Raw genomic sequence first — 18,677 nt, 5'->3', positions numbered from 1 at the left:
TACTTTGCTTTCTCTTTATGAGTGGCCAGGGCAATGAGGTGAGCAGCTCTTTGAGGCAAGCCTGTTTTCATGAAAATTTGCTTTTCACATCCTTACCCAGTGCGGTAGTTTGCAGTTACCCTGGAGCTCTGTGTACCAGCACTACTAATGAGCAAGGCTGGTTTGGTTTTGTTCTGATAAGACTAGTGGGAAGCCAGCTATATATAGCCTACTGTACAACACAGCTAAACATCCCTGGGATTCAGGCTACTGCTGTACTTAAGCATTTATTCCTAGTTCAGCTTCTGGGCTGATTCTTCCTTCATCATCCTGAATAGGAAATTCTTGATTTCTCAAAACCTTGCAGGGATTTTAATCGGGGCGCTATTTTGGTTAGTGCAGGGAAGATGGGGATCTCACCTAGCAGCATTAAATTTTGCTAAGCAACAAGCCCGCTCAGCAAGGGTGCTCACTAGAACACTGGGGATCTGCTTGGTGTCAGCCCCAAGGCCGAGCTGCAGCGGTGAGCTGAGATAACATTGCTGGTCAGAGGGTCAGTATTTACAAACCGGTGAGGCATCCTCCCAGGCCCAGTACTCGGCCTTGAACACCATCCTTCCCTTTGAAGAAAGTCATTGGGTCCCAAATGTTTGTGTCCAGTTAGGGTGGTATTAATAGTAGCTCCATCAAGTAATTTTATTTTTGCTCTTACTGATTTTGCAGCAGCAGTAGAATCGTAGAATGGTTTGGATTGGAAGGGGCCTTAAAGATCATCCAGTTCCAGCCGCCCTGCCATGGGCAGAGACACCTCCCACCAGCCCAGGCTGCCCAAGGCCCCATCCAACCTGGCCTTGAACACCTCCAGGGATGGGGCAGCCACAGCTTCGCTGGGCAACCTGTGCCAGTGCCTCACCAGTGTCATGGTAAAGAAATTCCTCCTTATGCCTAGTGTAAATCTGCCCCTCTCCAGTTTATACCCATTGCCCCTAATCCTATCACTACAAGCCTTTGCAAACAGTCTCTCTCCAGCTTTCCTGTAGCCCCTTCAGGTACTGGCAGGTCACTATAAGGTCTCCTCAGAGCCTTCTCTTCTCCAGGCTGAACAACCCCAACTCTTTCAGCCTGTCCTCATGTGGGGGGGTGCTCCAGCCAGTAGATTAGTTCTGTCTGCTGCTGCCATCCTTTGTGGAAGAATTTGTCCAACTCCTATGGAGATGGCTGCATTCGTTTCTTTGGTGGGTTGTTTGGTTTCTTGGGGTTGACTTTTTATTTTGTTTTTGTTTGTTTGTTTGTTTTGGCAAGCAGGAGGTGGAGTAGGTGATAGTTCCTGTGAGTTTGGTGTGACAGGTAGAGCTCACTTTGCAAGGGGTTGCGTGGCTAATGCTACCGGCAGAGTCTGCCATAAGAAAAAGAGAAACTAAGTGCAATATTCAAATAAAAACGTAAATGAAGATCAATATGTAAAATACATTTACAGATGGATTAACTCCCTAATAAAGGACATTTTAATACTGTTTCTGTGGAACAGCTTTGGTTTCACTCTGTTCCTAAGCACATTTCCCTGTAGATAATGAGAGTGCAGTCCCCTCAGGGTGGGACGGGCAGACTTGCACCTCGCCCTGCTGTACTTTCACCAGCCAGGTTTGCTCCCTGTGCCTAGTGTGGCTCACACCCTGTGCCGGGGCAGTTTTCTGGCCGTGCCTCGGCTTCTCCACCGCCTCCTGCCACTGTCCGGCTGCCGGGGCCTGGGGCAAGTTCAAAGCCTCGCAGCCGTTCCCTGAGCATCTCAGCTGTTCTGCGAGCTGCAGATGGTGGGAGTCTACTGAGCTTTGAACCAGGGAGTGCAATACAGCCCTGGCAGTGGGATTCTTTAATCCTCTACTGCCAAGGGAAGGGGACAGCTCTCTGTGCCCAGCCTTCTGTGGTGACCAACTCTCAGCGATGGCAGCTTTCTGCGGGACACGTCTACACAGCCCTCTCTCCGTGGGGACAGCTCTGCAGAGGGAGCCCCAAGTATTAGGTTGTTATTTTGTTCTCTTCCTGAGGCGTTGCTGGTTTTTACATTGAAGGATTTACAGGCACAGTATCCTGCCACCCCAGCATTCTTCTCAGCCCCCGGGAACACAGGGAACCAGCAGCGTCCAACCTGCAGAGAGCCGGCTGTGTCAGGGTGTCCCACGGAGCACTGGTTGCAGAGAGATGTCCTAGACACCCTGCCGATACACACAGAAATTCTAAAATGTTATGATCGGTGTTCAGAGACTTTTGGGGCAAGCTCCCCCAGGCCAGGCACCACCCGATATGTGGCCTGGAGCCCAAAGGATGAGGGAAGTTCTGAGTTGGCTCTGTGCTGGCAGGGCACTGTGGCTCCTGTGAGCCAATGCAGCAGAGGGGCACCCCCCGCCCAGGACTAGCCTTGCCCTCTGGGGGAGCACTTTTCTTCAGAGATAGTGGATTTGTGATCTTTCTTTCTTTGTTTTAGCCCAATTCATAGAATCATAGAATCACCAAGTTGGAAAGACCCACCGGATCATCAAGTCCAACCATTCCTATCAATCACTAAACCATGCCCCTCAGCACCCCATCCGTCCATCTCTTAAACACCTCCAGGGAAGGTGACTCAACTACCTCGCTGGGCAGCCTGTTCCAGTGCCCAATGACCCTTTCTGTGAACAATTTTTTCCTAATGTTCAGCCTGAACCTCCCCTGGCGGAGCTTGAGGCCATTCCCTCAATTGTGCATTGTCCAAATAGTTCGACGTGGTCAAGTATTGCCCTGTTGTTTAAGCTTCTAAACTGAATTCTCTCACATCGACCCCCTGTTCATCAGTGAACTATGGATACAACCCACAATTCACTGAACTACGCGGGACAGTGGAGACCAGGGCTGGACTGCACGGCATTGCCAGGCTCAGGCTGGGGACCGAGAGCCCTGCGGCGCTTTGGACCTCAGGGGGGGCCTCCACAAAGCAGTGTTGGAGCCTGGGAAAGGAGGGAAATGTCATCACAATGTGGTGAGGGGCGACCTTCACTCCCTCTCCTCTCCACCAGGACTGTACAAGCCCAGCAGCAAAGATGCTGATGACTGAGACTGAAGCTGCCGAAACAAAGGAAGGAACCCACTGCAGTTTTATTTTTCCTTAGACAAACTTTTATATAGAATATATTACAGTCAGAGTTCTCAGCTTTTAATCAAAAGATAACAAGTTATTGCAGTTTTTTACCCAGTGAAACTACCGGTAGAAGGAGAACTTTCTAGAAAGCTATCTTGTCTTTTTTTTTAAAAAAAAAAAAGAAGGGAAAAAAACCCCACCCAGACAGAAAATACAGGTGTAGGTTGCACTTTACACCTAGTGCCCAGCTGGGCGGGTGGGCATCCATGTGGGCAGGGGAGCGTGAGGTGGAAAAGCAGCGATGAGCACAACACGACGGCGAGGGAGGCAGGCCTGGGGCTAGCGAGGTCGGCTTCCTAGGCACGATGCTTCTGCTCCAGCTTAGTTGCTTTTAAATCAGGAAATGAAAATGTGGTGGGGAAGGAGAAGGGTGGCAGCGGTGGCTTTCACCGGCACAGGGCAAGCCGGGACTCTCAGCCTCGCCTCAGCTCGTGCAGCTTGTGCGCGACACGCTCCAGCTCAGCCTCGATGGCAGCCAGGCTCTCCAGCTCTTGGTCCTGCAATAAAAGCCCAGGACACGCGTCATCAGCCACGGGTGGGCAGCCCTTGCCCCCCACAGCCACCGAAAGCCTTGCCCAGGGCTAGCTGCCAGTGGGAGCAGAAGCATAGACACGTCTCACCCCATCCCTTCAGCCTGCTCCTGCGTTTGCTCCCCTGAACAGATGTTGTCTTTGCACAACTCTAATTAGTCCTGTCCTAATGTTAAATCACTGCAGCTGGTGATGAGGATGAGACAATCAACCCTTATCCTTCCTCAGCCCCACTGCCGGGTAGGGCAGCCTCCAGTGGGTCTCTCCCTCCTTGAGCTGCAGGGAGGAGGCCACCGGGCAGCCGGAACCAGGGCAGGGGCTACAAGGGTGGCACTGGGTACCTGCGTTGAGGCAGTGGGGTCAAACTGGGACCAGAACAGGTACCTGCCACTGCAGCAACTGCAGCGTATGCTCCACTCTTGGAGAGGACAGCAGTGTCCCCTCTTCCCAATATGTGTTGGGTATCTGCATGCAACTCCAGTACCAGAAGAGGCTTTTCCCTTTGGGAAAACAGTGACTGAGGAAGGCAGCTGTTTGAAGGCTCAAGCTGCCCATTGCTTAGTGGCCTTTCTATAGCTGCATTTGTACATCTATGCCATTACTTCAAGCTATTTTATTTAGAGCAGGTACTCAAACTCACAATGGCGTGGCTTTGCCTGGACTCCAGTCACATGCAGCTGGCTTTGTTCAGCTGCCAGATCCAGCCCTGCCTGTTCCTTACAGCTGCGTCACCCAGGGCTCACTGCAGACCATTCACTCACCCAGCACAGCAGCAGTCTCTGGGGGAGAAAACTTGGGGCTTTTGGCGCTTTGAGCACCTTTTGCTGGCAGCAGAGCTTAGCTGGAGTGCAGAGGGAGTGGGGCCGTGACCCTGCCTGCAGCAGGTGCCAAGCATGGGCTGCCACTGAGCCACTGCCCTGCACTACATGTGGCCAGCGTGAGAAAAACGAAGAAAGTATTTTTAAAAGCCCACCATTTTTTCTCATCCATGAGCTATTTTTCTGAAGAGGGAAAAAGTCACCTTGTCCCTCTGCATGGCCATTGGCTTAGCCCCTGTTCCAACTACAGCCACGTGCTGAGTGCTGGTGAGTGCAGGGGACAGCACTCAAAGCCCTTTGCTGTGCCCATGCTGGCCTCACTGGGCAAGAAATGCAGCCACATGGCCCAAAACCAGGAGGGGGGACAGAATGGCAACTGCTCTGACAGAGCCAGAGCCTGTGCTTTCCCTTCCCTCACTGCCAGGCCACCAGTCTGATGCGTCCACGCTGTCTGCTAGAGATCCGGATCTAGGGATTTTTAAAAAAAATTAACACCGAAAAGTCTTGTCGCAACTGCAAACACAACGGTTTTGCAACCTCAGCAATCTTCTTCTCTGTCCCTGTTTGGAAGATAAGCCCAGCACCTTGCAGACAAGTTGCACCCCAGACTGACTGGCAGGGGCTGGTGGGGAACAGCCTCCTTGGAAGAGGGACCTGGGTCATGAGCAGATGGTGGTGAAGAGTCAGATGGGGCAGGTGCCCACCTCCTCAGTGGTCATCCATGCCTCCTTGCTCAGAGCTAAGACAGTTGGCTTTGCTTTGAACCAACGTGACTGGAGATGCCGTCTCAGTGGGGGATGCTGATGGGCAACCTTTGGGCAGTGTTTTGGTGCATAACTAAGGCAAGAGGGCTGTTCTGGAAGCAAGAGAGATGCAGCAAACTGGATCCACTCACTCACTGCCCCAGCCTATTCATGGGCACTTAATTGAAACTTGATCCAGAGCAAACATCTGCCGAGCCCCGGCTCAGCCCCACCATTCAGCCTCCTGCACTATCCCAAATAAACATCAGTGCCTGGAGCGGGGCCTCAGAACAAAGGTGAAACCACTGCTCCTGACTGCCAGGGAGGTGCTGAGCTACCACACAGCATCGTGTGGAGTACCAGGGAAGGTGGTCTTTGACTTTGGAAGTCAAAGCTCAGGTGTATTCACTTAGCTGTCAACCATTTCCACTCCAATACCCCAGCTCTCTCACCACAGCTGGCACCCTGGTTTACCTCTGCAGGAGGTATGACACTACTTAATCCGTCCCTGAGCCAGGAAAGCCTTCCCTTTGACTTGAAAGGGCTCTAGGACACAAGACATAGCTCCAGGCTTCAGATATCTCTCTGATACCATGTCCAGCATAGATCAGTGCAAAAGTCTTGTCTCACTTTTAAGATTCTCTGGGGCTGGGAATGCTTTTGCACTAGTCACTAAAGCAAGAAAAAACAAAAACAAAGGCACAGCCAGGTGCAAATCCCAGTAATACCTAGAGCTAAATGATTAAAAGGTCACCAAACATCTCCTTAATTTCACAGAGAAATGGTGCTGGCTGCATAATGCCAAGATACTATCCACTTCTCCAAGCATAGTTTAGATTCCCAAGTAATAACCAGACGTGACTTAGTCTTAAGCCTATTAACACCAACCTCCGTTCTCCTGTTAGCGCTGCCTTCCTCATCCTTCTTTTCTTCAGGCATGGGAACAAGTGGGAAGACTCCTTCACTGCTGTCCTCCTTTGAGTGATGCTTCCATGACCTTCTCACATCTTCCTCTGGACGACTGAAGTCATACTTGCGGGACCTGAATGCCATTTTCATGGACCTGTCTGGGTCTTCCTCACTTTCATTTTCCTCCATGCGCTTCTTTGATGTCAGCTGTTTGGCCAGCTCATCCATTTTGTTCCACTTCTTAGAGGCTTCCCACTCCCTGGAGGACTCCTCCTCCATCTCCTCGCTTCTGGCATCCCTGAGCTGGAAGGTGTCCTCCTCTCCCTGCATCTCCTCATCCTCCAGCCGATGCCTTCCTCCTCTCAGTGCCCGGGGCTGTTCTTCCTCTTCCTCCTCAGAGCTCTGCCCATCTTTGCCAAATCCCAGAGCATCCTCGTTATCTGAAAGAGCATTAAACACAACAGTGAATCCAAGTGTCAGCCTGGTTACTCTCTACCCCCGAGGCAAGAATTCAGAGGTGATGTAAGGTGGATTTCCTTACTTAGGGTCATTTTCCCATGATTCTGGAAACACCCACTCTCAAGTCACCATGTAACAGGGCTTGGAGGCAGCAGTCACAAACCATGTTGGACATTCATGTAAAAAGAAATTAGTTGTCCCCAGGTGCTATGAAAACAGAGCAGCAGGCAGTAAGGCAGCTGCTGGGCCTATGTGTGTGGGTCCATGCAGTCAGGTGCTTGCAGGGGTGTCTGAGTTGCTGTTGGTGAGGGTAGTTCCGTAAACCTTATAAGCACCTGCCTGAACTTTTAGGCTTTACAGCTTCTCATCCATCTGTCTCAGTGCTATCAGCTCACCCCAGGTAGGTATCTGTGCAGCTGTCTGGCATACGTACTGTCATCTCCCTGCATCTCCTCAGCCTCCATGTCCTCCTCAGGCAAATCAAGTGACCGCTCTGCTTCAGTAGGGTCCTCCTCTGCAGCATCATCTCCTCTGTCATCCTCCCGCTCCACACGCTCCCCTGCAGCCTCCTTGCTCTTCTCCTGGCCATGCCTTGATGGCTGCTCTCCCCCATCCTCGAGCTCCAGGCTGTCCCTGGGGCCTCTGGGCTGCTCCTCTTCATCTCCTCGCTGCTGCCGCTCATCCTCACTGAAGTCTTTGCTGATGTGGTTGTCCAAAGTTTCATCTCGCTGCGCATTCTCTACAGCCCTGATCTCATTGCTCTCTGCTTCCTCCCGATCCTCCTTCTCTCCAGGGTCTTTATCCCGTGGTCTGAGCTCCCTCTCCTCCAGGCTGTTTTTGCCCTCCTCTCTTGAATCTTCATTTTGCTGGGCTTTCTGCGCTGCCAGCTCAGCCAGGGACCCTGTGGGCTGCTCCTCTTCAGGGCGCTCCTCTGCCGCATCTGCAGAGGGAGGAGCAAGAACCAACACCTCTTCTAAGAGCTCAATTCACTAGCAGCACCACTCAGGAAGCTGCTTAACGAGCCCATGGATCCTTTTGCAAGTCACTTCAACATATGCTCGCATTCAAGCCAGCTGGTGCTCTCAGTGATGTCTGCTGCCCTGGAGAGACTCACAAGGCTGAAGTTAAACACATGCCAAAGTGCTTTGCTGCAGCACGGTCCTCAGCACCATCTCTCAAGATGCAGCAGCAGCAAACTTGCCCCACATGAAACCAAATCACACATAAAATTAAAGCTCTGAGAGCTGCACTAACATCACATCCTTATTTCTCCCACTGGGCTGAAGAGAGAGCCAGTGCTGTTTGCAGGCGAGCTGGAGGAAGCGGGGCCGGCTTTGCATCTGCAAAGCAGCTACTCAGCAGGAGCTTAAGGTGGGCTGGGTATTTGCTCTTGCTTATGCCAGAGACTGACCTCTTCTAATGTAATTAGCCATAGAAATCACTTTGAAAATTAAAAAATAGGGACTGCGTGTCTAAAGAGCTGGTGGAAAATCTAGATGGATGTGGAAAGGCATGAGCAGCCCTAGGCAAGGCTAAGGAGCACACTGGGGTGAGGGGCTGCAGACAGCAGGACACACAGGTCTTTGCGCCAGCCAGGGGGGACAAGGGACAGCCAGAGCCACCCATCCTCTCTGTTGCCTTTTGGCTGTGCTGGCTGCAGCAGCAGCCCCCAGGGATATTGCTTCTCGTCACTTTGGGGATGTTTGAGATGACATTATGGCATTGCTGTGCTGCCGTGCTCAGCAACTCAGAGCCCACACGAGACCGTCTGTGAGGTTGCTGCTGCCGGGTGAGAAATCATCTCACCCCACACTCACATTGTATCTTCATGATGTGGAAAAGGGAATGGGCCAAACTCTTCTTTCCACTACACTGCCTGACTTTAGCCAGACCATAAAAAAATATTGATAAAAGGAAATCCCAGCTGTACGTGGTCTTTCCAGGACACAGGTATTTTGTGTGTGTGTGTGAACTGTGTGTATCCCAAGTTTAATTTTCCCTTCAGATACCCATAACCTAGTATCTGGAATGCCTGGAAACAAAGGCAGCCAGAGCAGACCTAAATCATTCCTGTCTATATCATTGAGTATTTCATTATGGGATTTCCCTGGCTGTGATTTATTTTAAGCATCAAGACTGAGTTATGGCATTGGCAGCAGAGTAAAAAAGATCAGTCTCAGTGTGATAACTTGACCATCACCAGTTACTATAACTCAGAAAGTGCACATCGTTTAAGCCAGTAAATAAGAGCAAAGCAAGCACCAGGTTGCTTGTACATGTCAGTGGCAGCATCAAAGAAAATGCCTAAATGAGAAGCAGATGGACATCTCAAGGCTGTTAGAAAGAACATCCTTGTTTACAGCCTGATCTGGATTTCCCTGGTGGGGAGGCTGACACTAACCTCTCTGCTTGTTCTTGTCATTCTGACTTTCAAGGACTTCAGAAAGTTCATCTTCGAAGCCACTGTTTTTCTTCTGCTGCTGAGTTCTCTCATTGGCACCTGCATCAAGTAACAAAAAGGAGGGAAAGGCTGTGTTTCAAAAAGTAGAGACAGGAAAATAGTTTTGTGGCCTTTAGAAGTATGTGTGTATTTTCAACAATGGACAAATCTACCAAAGGGGAGCTGTGAGAAGTGAGAGTGGAGGATACATCAATCAACTGCAGTAACAAAGCCATCAGCAAAAATATTATCTGCAGGAAAGAAAAAGGTCTCTAAAGAAACAGAGAAGCATCGTTGCTAGGAAGACCAATATTGATGGAGAGCTGGGGAATATGGAATTTAAACTGCAGCACATTGAGACCAAGAAAAGATTTAAGCATCGGAGTATTGAAGGATAAAAATTGCTTCCTTCCAGAGACTGCCCAAGTACCTCTGTTGAGGTGAGAACTGAGAGCCTCTGTGCTCTCCTGCCTGGTAGTGGGGTCTCCTCTCCCTGCGGCATTACCCTCCTGCTGCTCCCCTGGTGGAAGGAACAGCTTTCATTCCCACTCTAGGGACAGTCCAGGTCTCCAAGGCCACACACCTCAGCCTCTGGGATTGTGGATCCAGCTCAAAAAAACAACACCCTGGAGAAAGGTGTCTTAAGACAGCATGAGCTGGAGGTCAGAGTACAGCTGTTCTGGCAACCAGCAGTCCCCAGGTAGCCCCATTCCACTGAGATCTGCAAGCCCTCTCTAATCCAGCTCATGCTCTTCTTCTACACCTTAATCCAAGGCAAGAGACAACTAAACTCCAGCTGCACAAATAGTGAAGGGGCTTTTTTGCATTTCAATCTAATTGTTGAATTTAATTACAGTATTTCCTTTCATGGTTATCCCATCCCAAAATGCCTGTGCTTTACATTGCCATCAAGTTACACTGGCAGTCATTTAAATGATTAGATGCATATTTGGAGTTATTAAAAGCAAAATTCCTGCCCCAACTCACCCAGTATCTATTGGAAGTCTTGGAACTAAATTTCCTACAGCATATTTATATGGTGTCAAAGTAGTGTGAAATACAAAAAAAAACCAAAACCCAAACAACTGTGCAATGGGCCACAACAGATGAAACCCCTCCTCTCAAATAACTGTAGTGACACTGTACCTTGAGCAGCAATTTCCTGAAGTTCCTTCAATAAATTTTGGTGGCGAAGGATAGAAATGATTCGTTCATCTGCAATAGGGCAGACATGGTACAGAAAATGGTCAAAGACAACTTCCTCCCACCCCCAGGAAATGAAAAAGAACCCCAAAATACCACCCCCCTCTTTGATTACTCTTTTATCTTCCTTGGCCTGAACTGCTGCCACATCTCTTAACCATGTAGTTAAGATGATAGGGAAGTCCCATGAAAATCAGGCAGCTTCATGTCACTCAGCACTCCCTCAGCTGTAATGCCAGCCTGAACAACTCCACCCATGCTTCTGGGTCCTGGTGCAGCCTGGTGGGGTGACCATGGCATGGGGTGAGTGTGCTGGGGACCCCCTAGGTAGGCGCTAGAGCATGTGTCAGGTCAGACCCAGGCCCTGTTTATGTCTCTGCCAGATACTGACTTGCTGGTGCCCAGTGTTAAATCCGAGCCTGTACCTCCTCTCAGTGTTTCTAGGCATTCCTCACTGATCGGCAGAGGGTTTGGCTTCGATAAAGTGTCAGAGATGACCTCTACAATGCACTTCATCACCTAGGAAAGACAAAAGTACAAATCAGTTTTTTGTCTTTTTTGCTAACCCTATTTGTTACCTGGGCTAAAAGGCAGCAGATGATGGCACAGATCTTCTTGCTTTTCTGGTCAAGCCAGAACTGAATGTTCAGTTCCTGTTTTACCTAATGCAGGAACAGAAGGTGCCTCCTGAAACTGAGTGAGCTAATGACACGGTGCAACAGAAAGAACTTCTTCAACAAGGCCACATACTTCAGCAGAGTGTCTCATAATTCCAGCCCATCCCAGAGGCTGGGCTCACCAGGAGATTATACACAGATATATAGATACATGGATATATACATAGGTATATGTATGGATATGTACATACATACACCCATAGATACATACATATATCTCATTCTGCATCTCATGAAAGGCCTCAGTAGGAGGTCATACAGAGCAAAAGGTTGTCATAGCTCTTCAATAGGTGACTTTGAAATCTTGCAAGACATTTGAGTCCAGAGAAGGGCACCCTAATCAGACTGCAGCCATGTGTGAAAGGCAAGGTGAAGCAAGTTGTGCTTTCAAACACAGAAGAGAAATACTGCTCTCAAGCTCTAGACAAGGACAAAACACTGGAGAAGTGTTTGACCTTGTGCTTGAATGTTCAAGCCATCTATTTTAGACTGGAAGAGCTGCACATGAAGGCAGGTCATCTAAAAGCATGCAGGTCCCCACACTTTCTTCTAGAGCATTTGCAGCTGTCTGAGGCAGCTTCCCAGACAGGATGAACTCCAAGCCTGTCCTTTCCAGCATCTCTTTTCTCTGGTGGGGGGGGGAAGGCTAAATTGAAAAAAAGGGTCTAAGTAAGCTTTTGGGGTAAGAAATTCATTCACTGAACATGTTTCTTCTGATGATTTCTGCAGGCAGCCATAAGAATCCTGACCTCTCCACAAGCTGTCGTTCTCAGGAGAGCAAAGCACTGTAGCTGCAGTAGAAGTTAAAGACAAGTCAGCAATCTCTAGTCATCTACAATGTTGCTCATTCAGGAAATTGGATATATTTATTGACCAGCCAGAATAGGCACATTTTCACCCTGTGTAAGGAGACAATACTATTTTTGCAGATCACAGCCATAAAATACTGAATTCTTACCTATTTGCACAGTTTGCGGGGATTGCCTGCTGGATTAAAAATGTTACAGGAAAGATCTAACAAAAAAGAAAGCAGAGAAACTGCCCTGGTGTCATTCTCTATGCCACAAGCAATCCATTAATATTGATTTTAGATGACTTTGAGTCACTTCACTCTACCATTAAGTAGAACAAACCCCAGATTGTGATACTTCCCTCCCACATTTTCCAACCTCTAGAGCCACTTAATGCAGAGGTATTCAATGCAGTTTCAAAAGTAAGAACTTTCTCAGCATAAGAAATAAGAACCTGGTCCAAACAAACACTCTGTACCAGCTTTTTGAAGACTTCGGAGCTGATTTAAGGTCTTTGCCTGAACACAAAGAAATGCATCAGCTACCGTTGAAATATGGCCAGCTCTGTGGAGGAACTTGGTAACGTAATGAAATGAAGAGTGCAGTCATTTCACAACATGCTCCTTGCTTTTTATAAGAGCAAGAATTGCAGAGTGAGACTTCACAAGGTCATGAAACAACAGCCTGCATCAAGTAAGGAAGATCTTTTCCAAACACATGTAATTAATCCAGTGCAGAAACTCGGACTGGAATCTTACCATCTGTGGGGATGTAATGAGATCCTTAAAAGCTTCTCATGCTGCTCCTACACAGAAATCTCTAAAGGATCTTGTCCTTATAAAGATAGGCTTCACCACTTTTGACCTCTACTATGTTCAGGCCCTTCTGAAATGTATGCTTCTAAGTGTGAAATAGTGTTCTTCCACCAAAAGTGGGGAAAATCCAGAGATTTTGTAAATGCTTTGGTTGTGTTCAGCTCATGGAAAGCCCTTAGTGTAAGGAAAGTCTGATGAGTTGCCCAGGAAAGGCTTGCAGATGCTGACTACCCATTTCATGGCCCTGAGCCACAAATACTGGTGGCATAGAGAGCGTTTAGAGCAGCATGGTGCACAGGAAGAACTGCAGTGCTCACTACCGTACCTGCAAAATGATACCTCTACCTTGATCTGTTCTGTGAGATCAGGACTTCCTTCACTGAAATGTTGTGTTTCAGAGGGTGCTGAAGGCAGAAAAGCCCTAATGGCTCCTTCCATTTGCAGCAAAAGTCAGAAGAAAGGTGTGGTCCGATTTTTGACCTCATCTGGAGCCTGTGTCAGTGCAGTACTCATGGAGGGGGCAGGCCTGGGAAGCAATCTTTCCCTAGTGGAAGCATTTCCATGGAGTTGTACCAGTTTGCACAAAAGCTAAATGTGACTTGCTGGGAAGCACTATGTTTTAAACATAGAACATACTGGAGACAAGATGTCACAAGGAAAACTGTGGAATTAATGGATTGTCCCTGCAGATGCCCAATGGCCAGCTGAAGGGACAGGTGCCTGCCCTGAGTCCCCCTTCTCAGCCTGTGGCCCATATCCTGCCTGAAGCAGTCACCCAGTGGCACACAGCTAAATGGCTGAGCCCCTGCACGTGCTAAGCAGGCTAAATATCTTAATAAAGCAACATCTCTCCGGGCCCAGACACACCAGAGAGGACAAAGGAAGATGTTTGTTATTGCACTTCCCCTGTAGGTAACAATCACAGAGTCACAGAATGGTTTAGGTTGGAAGGAACCTTAAAGATCATCTAGTTCCAACCCCCTTGCCATGGACAGTGACACTTCCCACTAGATAAGGATACTCAACGCCACATCCAACCTGGCCTTGAACACTTCCAGGGGGAGGGTTTCCACAAATTCCCTGGGCAACTTGTGCCAGTGTCTCACCACCCTTATGACTAGGAATTTCTTCCTAATGTCTAATCTAACTCTTCCCTGCCTTGTTCTATGACTACATGCCCTTGTAAAAAGTCCCTCCCCAGCTTTCTTGTAGGCTTCCTTCAGGTACTGGAAGGCTGCTATGATATCACCCCAGAGCCTTCTCTTCTCTTCTTTAGGCTGAACAACCCCAACTCTCTCAGCCTGTCACTGAACAATGAATGGAGATACTGTGGCTGAGAATGACCTGAATGTGCCTTCCTCTAGTGCTACCTGGAGAAAGACATTATGAGGATAGAGGTTTTCAGGAAACAGACATTCAAGAAGTAGGAGGGAAAGTGCTGGTGTTTCCTTTCTGGACATTAATTTCTGTAGAAGTCTTAATTTGAGCAGTTAAGAGATCATGTTATCCGAAAGACTTATAGGCATTATAATATCAGGAAGGGATGGGGGTACGTGTTTATCATAGATCAACATAGGCAAACACACCTATCCAAGCAAAAAGCCCATTGGGCTGCACACACACATGTGAAGTGCAGCTATGAACATTGGAGAGGTCTGACACAGATGCCTGCATGGAAGCCTATAAAAGAAGGCTGGAGAGGTCAGCCAAGTCACGCACCACTCATTGCTATCCAGACAGGCTGAGTAGTAGCTAAGGAAAGACAAGCAATCTGAGGGGAGTAATTTGACTATTTTTTAAGAATCGGCATATTTAAGTAGCGTGTCACACAGGCAAATGCAGATGTATACACACCCCCAAACACATACAGTTCCAGTGAAACCCGTTCCTGAATCACATCTCCCCCCACTCTCCCCTGAGTCATGGAGCTCTGAAAAGCTGAAGGTAGGAGGACTGGGGAGGGTTGTACCCAGCCTCCATCCCCAGTGTTGTGATTCTCTAGACAAGCTTGTTTGGCCCCTTCAGTACATCCTGAAGGATTTCCTTCCTGCTCAGGTGCCCAGAAGTGCATACACAAAGGTTAAATACTGATAGGGAGTGAGTGTGTGTGTGGGGGGTGGATCCTGCTATAAGGCTCTCATGCAAATCCCTGCCACTTCCTACAGGGCTTTTCAGTAGATGCTGCCAAAAGCCAGTGACTTAAGCAGAGGTTGAACTTCGTATCCTTCATCTTCATTCCCCACATCCACTACAGGCCCATCCTTACCTTAGTGTCCCCTTTATTCATGTCGTTTGTCACAGGAAGGGAGATGGCTGTAAAATGAGGGGAGGGCAAAAAAGAGAGCTTGTTAGTCACATCCACTGAGAGACAAGCAGAGAAATCCTATCCTGTTAAAAATAAGAATGGACAAGAGGGAATCTCAGCTCTGCTGGAAGTGGTGCTTGGGTGCAGCAGCTGGATGGGGAAGGGAAGGGAAGGGAAGGGAAGGGAAGGGAAGGGAAGGGAAGGGAAGGGAAGGGAAGGGAAGGGAAGGGAAGGGAAGGGAAGGGAAGGGAAGGGAAGGGAAGGGAAGGGAAGGGAAGGGAAGGGAAGGGAAGGGAAGGGAAGGGAAGGGAAGGGAAGGGAAGGGAAGGGAAGGGAAGGGAAGGGAAGGGAAGGGAAGGGAAGGGAAGGGAAGGGAAGGGAAGGGAAGGGAAGGGAAGGGAAGGGAAGGGAAGGGAAGGGAAGGGAAGGGAAGGGAAGGGAAGGGAAGGGAAGGGAAGGGAAGGGAAGGGAAGGGAAGGGAAGGGAAGGGAAGGGAAGGGAAGGGAAGGGAAGGGAAGGGAAGGGAAGGGAAGGGAAGGGAAGGGAAGGGAAGGGAAGGGAAGGGAAGGGAAGGGAAGGGAAGGGAAGGGAAGGGAAGGGAAGGGAAGGGAAGGGAAGGGAAGGGAAGGGAAGGGAAGGGAAGGGAAGGGAAGGGAAGGGAAGGGAGATCCCGAAGCTGGCAGGCAGGGCCCCGCGCGGCCCTCGGCAGTGACCTTGCGGCGGTCGCTGTCCGCGGTGCTGAAGGGGCCGGTCGGTCGCTGTCCGCGCTGCTGAAGGGGCCGCGGCGGGAGCGGAGCCGCGGGGGCAGCCTGGCCGGGGCCGGGGGGGACGCGGACTGCAGCCCAGTGTCACTCACCCGGCACGGCCAGGAGCAGGACGCCGAACAGCCCTGGGCAGCTCATGATGCTGGCGGGATGGAAGGAGGGAGCCAGGAGCAGAGGGTGATCCTGTCCCCAGCGTACCGGCTCCAGGTGAGGTGCCGGGGGGAGACCAGCAGCGTGCGCGTCTACGCCAGTGCCCTGGCTGAGGATCCTAGATGGGGCACTGCAGCAACCGGCTCATTTATATATCTCAGCCCCTCGGAAATGGCGTCAGGAGGAAGCCACCTCCTACTCTCTCCCCCCACCCTCGAACACCGACTTCCCATCAGCCTCCACCACTTGCCAGGTGTTGGAAGACCGGCCACACGGCAGGATCCCCCCTGACCTCCCCCCCCACCCAGCTGTCTGGTCAAAGGGTTCTAGGAGCAAAGTGTCAGGCTCTAGTTGCTCCATCTTCTCACACTCAGAAGGTGTGGGAGGTTGTGTGTTTCCAGGAAATCACTTTTCCAACACCTCACTAGCAATCTACAAGTGCATCTGCCTGCATGTACTAGTAGTCAATAGTGAGAGCCACCTCGTCTCCCAGCCAACACAGCCACCTGTAGACGGATTTACCCTCTAGGGGTGCCCTTGTCTTTCACTGAGCTCAGAAGGCACCTAGACAAATAGTTTAGAACAGATGCTGAAGTTTTTAGATGCCTGCCAAACGCCTCCATGGAGAATAGGAATGCCTGTAAGACTGGTCAGGAGCCAGAGAACTGGTGACCAGGAAAGCAGTTTGCCAATGGAGATGATAAGTCTCAGTTGTTTTATGAAAGGTTTTTATCTGGTATAAAAAGCAAAGGCTGGTGTGTCCATTGCTCAGCTATTGTGACTCTGCAAGAAAATTTTAATAGGTTGTTATTTCTATTTCAGTAGTTCATAACAAACTATAGTATTACCATACACTCTAACTGCTAAGCACTCTAAAGTAACCAAGATTACACAGTCACTAGTTTCCGATGACCAGGAAGAGAGAGGAAGTAATAAATTGTACCATTCCTTTAGTCAGAAACATTTCCGTGCTTTTGACAAAATGAGTGTCTGTTCTTTGGATGTAACATCTGTCAGGTTAGACAGCTGGATTCTGTTTTGAAAGTGACTCCAATACTTCTTTAGGATGATATTTTAGAAATAGCACCTCTGCTATTCCATGCTATCCCTAAAGCAATTTTAGAAGTCACAAAAGCCAGGGACTTATGCCAGAAAAAAAATTCAAAAAAATGCACTGTCCTTCTTCTCCACCCTACCGTATTCTACTCACTAGGAAGTCCTGCACCCAAGGAGCTAGAGAGAACATGTTTGTTCTAAGATGATAAGAATTTTTCTACGTGACTAGGGGGTACAGACTGCCCTATGGGTTTTCACCTTTTCTTTCCACATGCACATGGAAATGTGCTCTCAAATGTCTACTCCCAAATGGCCTCTAACATCTATCTGATTTAATATGTACCTTTGGATTGTAAAAGCCCACTCACATAAAATAAAGTCTTCCCTTTTCTGTTGCATTTCTGTTTAATAGCAGAGAAAAGCTGGAAATAATTGGTCCTCTGAACAGTGTTTTGTGAATGACATTGGTAGTTTAATGTTTATAAAACTATTAAATGAACACTCGTGACAGTTCTTGTTGTACAGACAACCTGCATCCTCTAGGACAATTAGGTATCCTTCCATTTTGGTTGTTGGGTTGGGTTGGATTTTTTTTTTAATGTGTTTGAGTGTTGTTGAATCATTTATTGGGGTGGGTGGATGGGGGAGGTGTAACATACAATGGCCTTTTACTCCTTTAGGACACATCAGGGCATTTTAGTCTCTGAGTCTGAAATACTGACCGTTATTAAGCTTATTAATTCCTATGTATTTCTGAGAGAAAAAGATTGACCTGCTAATCAGGCTATGTTTACTTAGTTAATATTTACTTGTCCTTATGTATAAATGTCGAGCTTATTAGGGCAATAAATTATCTCAGTTCTAATCCAGTTAAGCCCTTTTCTGCCCTAGGGCATGTGTTTGAGAATATCACAGGATGTCTAGTGGCCATGACCATATTTTTTTTCTCTCTTTCTCAAGCTGTGGTCTTGCATCCATTAAACAAAGGAGAAACTAAGTATTTTCTAGGTGTGGCACGCATTCTCCTCCTGTAGAAACATATAATGGATGATGATTTTTTTCTACTTCTACTCTCAGGAAAGTGGATATGAAACTGTTAATCCAGCAATCAGTACTTCTGCTGTTGGAATTTGTGTCATTCGGCACAGCTATATTAGGAACTGTGAAAGTAAAATATGTTGGGGAAAAATATATGTCAAAGAGCAGAAGTGATCAAATAAAAAAATAGAAAGTATTCTGACACTCAAAGAAACGCTTTGCCAGCAGCAGGCTTCAAGAGCAGGTTTCTGAGTCTCTGAAGGATTTTTTCAGAATATAGAGAACTGGCATAGATCTTTAGTGGGTAGCAAAGTGATGATGATGTACATTTCTGACCAGTTCTTGTCTTACAAAAAGAAGCCATTTATGTCTGTATAGAGCAGTTCCATTTTTCCTTCTAGCTGCCCAATTTCTAGTGCCTGAAGTGTGGTAAGAATGCAGAGAGCCGTATAACATCATCTGCCTCTGGTCACTAACACAACATGTGCAGGTGGATAGGGAGAATATTTATCATGGTGGGAAAAGGATATTTGCCATCCTAGCCTGAAAGGTGATTTCAGAAATGGCAATGTCTGCGTGGACAGAAATAGACACCTACCACTACCCATGCTCTGAGCTGGGTGAACAAGAGAGCCATCATGAAAGCCATATTGATACATCATCTTCCTGTATAGGTTGTTTGCTTAAGGGATTATGTGGCTGAAGTGCTATTCATAATCAAAACAAGTCATTTTGATTTTTTTTATTTCAGAATTTAGTAACTAAACTCAAAGGATCTGGGGTATGGCTCTGAGCTACTCTGACAGCTTTGTTCTCTAAATTCTTGGT

At 48.3% G+C, this 18,677-nt stretch overlaps 1 protein-coding gene across 1 annotated transcript; it reads right to left on the bottom strand.

The window, feature by feature from the left end:
- Window positions 1-3,112: 3,112 nt before the first annotated feature.
- CHGA (chromogranin A) lies at window positions 3,113-15,886 on the bottom strand. The gene is made up of 8 exons (XM_069858662.1): window positions 15,698-15,886; window positions 14,803-14,849; window positions 10,679-10,772; window positions 10,197-10,265; window positions 9,012-9,110; window positions 7,044-7,550; window positions 6,131-6,591; window positions 3,113-3,648 (listed from the first exon to the last, which is right to left on the bottom strand). Exons 1-8 carry the CDS (start codon window positions 15,741-15,743, stop codon window positions 3,565-3,567), a joined length of 1,407 nt encoding a protein of 468 aa, XP_069714763.1. The 5' UTR covers window positions 15,744-15,886; the 3' UTR covers window positions 3,113-3,564.
- Between the last annotated feature and the right edge of the window lie 2,791 nt (window positions 15,887-18,677).

Source organism: Phaenicophaeus curvirostris, chromosome 5 (assembly GCF_032191515.1).
Source record: "Phaenicophaeus curvirostris isolate KB17595 chromosome 5, BPBGC_Pcur_1.0, whole genome shotgun sequence".
Taxonomy (NCBI): domain Eukaryota; kingdom Metazoa; phylum Chordata; class Aves; order Cuculiformes; family Cuculidae; genus Phaenicophaeus; species Phaenicophaeus curvirostris.
Note: the sequence above shows the minus strand (reverse complement) of the source record. Positions and strands in the feature narration are given on the sequence as shown.

Excerpts from the sequence above, each read along its gene's own strand:
- CHGA (XM_069858662.1), bottom strand. The coding sequence starts at position 15,743 with ATGAGCTGCCCAGGGCTGTTCGGCGTCCTGCTCCTGGCCGTGCCGG. Across the intron at positions 10,266-10,678 it reads CCTAGAAACACTGAGAGGAG|ATGAACGAATCATTTCTATC; the intron begins GTACAGGCTCGG and ends GCCCTATTGCAG. Across the intron at positions 9,111-10,196 it reads TCAGGAAATTGCTGCTCAAG|GTGCCAATGAGAGAACTCAG; the intron begins GTACAGTGTCAC and ends TACTTGATGCAG.